Here is a 3,535-nt window from a genome sequence, read left to right on the forward strand (position 1 = left end):
GGAATTTCTTCTAAATGAAAATGTCCAACGTCGGCATATTGCTGAAATATATAGAAAGGAAATTTCTAATGTCGTGAATTTGCAATAAAACCGCTCGCAAACCCGAATCTCGCCCCTTCATGACCGAATCACACGTACAATAATAACGACTCTCTCGTAACGATTTTCGAAAAAAATCGTAGGGAATTTATCATACCTACGGAAGTACCGATAGTATTCTGCGAGCAAGACTCCTTCGGCGGGTCAGAAGCATGAACGGACAGATCTCAAGTTCGAATAGCCATTTTATAACGGTCGTGCGATACTTTGCTCGACGTTCTTCTGAGAACTCGGACCGTTCTGCGAGATCATTTTCGGCTGTTTGGTGACATTTCGTCACGAGGAACGCGCGGAACTCATTTTCGGCACTCCCGCTAACATGACACGCACACACGACACTCTTTCTCGAAAAAGCACGATATAGCGGCACTCTAAAGATATTAACTTTCAACCTATTATATGAGCCAAATGGTTTAGAAATATTCCATGATAGTTCAATGAATATTCTTTGCGAATATTTGTATATTCTATGTACTAAAAATATACTGTTGTGTTATCATAGCACGTTCATAGTATATTCGAATGACATAACTATAAATGTTCCATGAATTGCATAGAATATTTACAAAATGTATTACAAAAATAAGCACTATTTTCCTCAATTTTTTACGCGTAACTTGTTTACATATTTACAACAAGCAGTCTTAGAACTCGTTTTTTACACATTTTAATAATGATATTTAGAATACAAAGGCATATAATGTATGATTGCGTGATAAATATATGATCTTATGTATGCATATATTTGTATCGAAATTTGCTAATTGTTTTCAAAATAACATTCTCTTGGAAACTCTCTCTGATGATTCGGATATACGTCAATATACAACATTTATTGCCAATTAAAAATTTGTTCTTGCTAAACGTTTCTTCTTTGTACAGCTTAGGATAAATTCACTGTTTTGTCAAACTTGATTGGATTACTAGAATCCAATAAACCGAACATTCGACTTAAAACATTTATAGCAGCTACATCTTTAGCTTCTTGAATCGTCTGACCATATCCTAGAAAAAATATTAAACATTAAATAAAATATGTTAAATTAAACGCGTTTAATTAAGCAAAAGACAAGATGTTTTAAATTATTCGTTGATATTAAAGATCAACTATAAGAGGATTTCTCTCATTGAAATATATATATCTAAATTATTCAAAAAGAGAGAGAAAGAAATCTAATTAATCTAATATCCAACTTATCCCTATTTTTTATATCAGATTAAATAGAAACTATAAAAAAAGCTTCAGTTTAATTAAACAAGCTGTAAAAAGAGGAATAATTTTATTAAGTTTTCTATCTCTTTATATCATATATTATCATGTGCTTACATACCCGAGCCTAGGAATTCTTTGTTAGAATACATTCCTATGTGATATGCTGCTAAAAGTGTATTTTTTCCCGCATGTGCAATAAGTCTCGGTTCAGCAGGAAATCTGTTTTGTTTTTGTAGAATATTATTTAAAGTTTCACACGGCTGAGACGGATTCCATATTTCTGTTAAGTCTTTTTCGGCTAATATCACAATTAAAAAGTCCCTAATGAATTTTCCTGCGTGATTCGTGTCCACACTTTCCTCGAGTGCCGCGGTAAGAGCAAAAAATGTTTCAGCCAAAGTTTCCTGTGCTACAGGATGTTCCTGAACAAATATTTATTAAGAAACATCAAACTGAAAGAAAGACTTGTGTATGACAATCTTTAAATATATCTATTTAAATATATCTATTTAAAGAAAAATATCTTATAAAAAATATCTTATAAATATCTCCTATTGATATATATATTTTGCATTATATTAAAAAATAGATTCATAATTACATATCTGATATATTCACCTCAGTTAGGATAATATCTTTGGCTCCAATATGTAAAGATGCTTTAGCCAGAATTTCTTCAGAAAGAAGATAATCATGTAACGAACTGGAAAAAAACATATATAATTATAAAAAAAAAAAAAAAAATATATATATATATAAAATTAAGTTGGATTATTTGTGATATACAAAAAGTATTCATAAACATTATAATTAACATTATAATAAACATCCTATATCTATATTGATAAGTATGTTATTTCATTAAAATATTGCTAAATGTTTAAAATTGTTACTTGATATTCATATACATATGATTATTTTGATATAAAGCATATACACAATACATACATACTTTATGACATCTTCTGATGCAAGTGGTAAGGCTTCAGTTAAATAATTTTGTACAATCTTTGATACGAGCTTCTCGCCTTTCCTAATAAAAGTACTATTATCTTTTATATCTAGAATAGGATTTTCTATTCCCATTTCTTTCTGCTTTTGTTCTTCTTTAAAAATATATGACCTGTGCGTGAAAGCTTGTTCCAATTTTTCTATATCAAAATCTTCGGATAGTCTTTTGTTAAATGCAAATATCTCAGCTGATCTATTCCATTCCAGGAAGGTATCACGTTTTGGAATTGGTACGTAACCTAACTTCTTAAATGCCTGCTTCTTACGTGAAGTTAATTCCTTCATTGTTGGTGACACCCATCTTTTTATATGTCTCTGTCCTATACATCAAAGTTTACGATTAGTAAACAGTACTTATACAGGAAGAATTATATATGCAGTTACGATAATACATGTTGCAGATCAAATCTAACCTTCGTAATTCAATGTACACCGCACTCCATTTCTTAAGATAAAAGCGTTAACACACATACGTAAGCTATTCATGTTTGTAAGTTAATTTTTAACTGCTGAAATCGTTTCAGAAAAACAGATCATTTACAAGAGACGGTAAATATTGATACTTTGTCCAGTAATTTTACAAGACCGATAAGACACTTGGCAAATTTAGGTTATAACTCAGAAAGAAGTTATCAGCTGTACAGGTGCACTGAAATAAAGGGTTTGTTTTCTACTGCTGAACTGGCTGCACTAATTCTCTCTCATCTTTCTTCCATCAAGTTTTATCTGTATATCTATTTTTTTTAAGTTCTAAAAGTGTACATTAGTTCAGCAATAGAAAACATATCCCAAGATAGAACACACAAGAACAGAGTACAAATTTTCATGTGTATATATATAAAATACATATAAAAAAATACATTTTTTAATACATAAAGTCTAACAATTTTTTATAGTGCTGCATGAATGTAAATTAAGATCCACTAAATGCGAAAATATTTAATAAAGTTTGTCGCGTAAACGAAAAATTTAATACAGGTAACGTTTGTGTCACTTTAAAGCACGATTCTCTCGTTTGAGTTTGACATGTTGAATGCAAAGCAATTTCTTTTTAAAAAGTTATTTTTCTAGTATCAAAGAATAAGAATATTTTTTAATTTGCTGATGGACCATAAAATTTGAAAGTAGAATATGTCTCACTTGTCGTTGCGTTGTATCACGATTACAATGGCCGTGTTCAGTAGAACAAGTGATCAGTAAGCGCTCAGTGAG

The 3,535-nt window shown here is 30.3% G+C and overlaps 1 protein-coding gene across 1 annotated transcript; it reads right to left on the minus strand.

Moving 5' to 3' along the window:
• Positions 1–750: 750 nt before the first annotated feature.
• On the minus strand, positions 751–3,159 carry LOC116852857 (39S ribosomal protein L44, mitochondrial). The gene is made up of 6 exons (XM_032833591.1): positions 3,086–3,159; positions 2,737–2,972; positions 2,265–2,643; positions 1,931–2,015; positions 1,431–1,734; positions 751–1,104 (listed from the first exon to the last, which is right to left on the minus strand). The coding sequence occupies exons 2-6, from the start codon at positions 2,807–2,809 to the stop codon at positions 983–985; spliced, it is 963 nt and encodes a 320-aa protein (XP_032689482.1). The 5' UTR covers positions 2,810–2,972; positions 3,086–3,159; the 3' UTR covers positions 751–982.
• Between the last annotated feature and the right edge of the window lie 376 nt (positions 3,160–3,535).

The sequence above is a fragment of the Odontomachus brunneus genome, unplaced genomic scaffold (assembly GCF_010583005.1).
Source record: "Odontomachus brunneus isolate Ranch 3 - 2012 unplaced genomic scaffold, Obru_v1 Obru_scaffold_259, whole genome shotgun sequence".
In the NCBI taxonomy this organism is placed as follows: Eukaryota; Metazoa; Arthropoda; class Insecta; order Hymenoptera; family Formicidae; genus Odontomachus; species Odontomachus brunneus.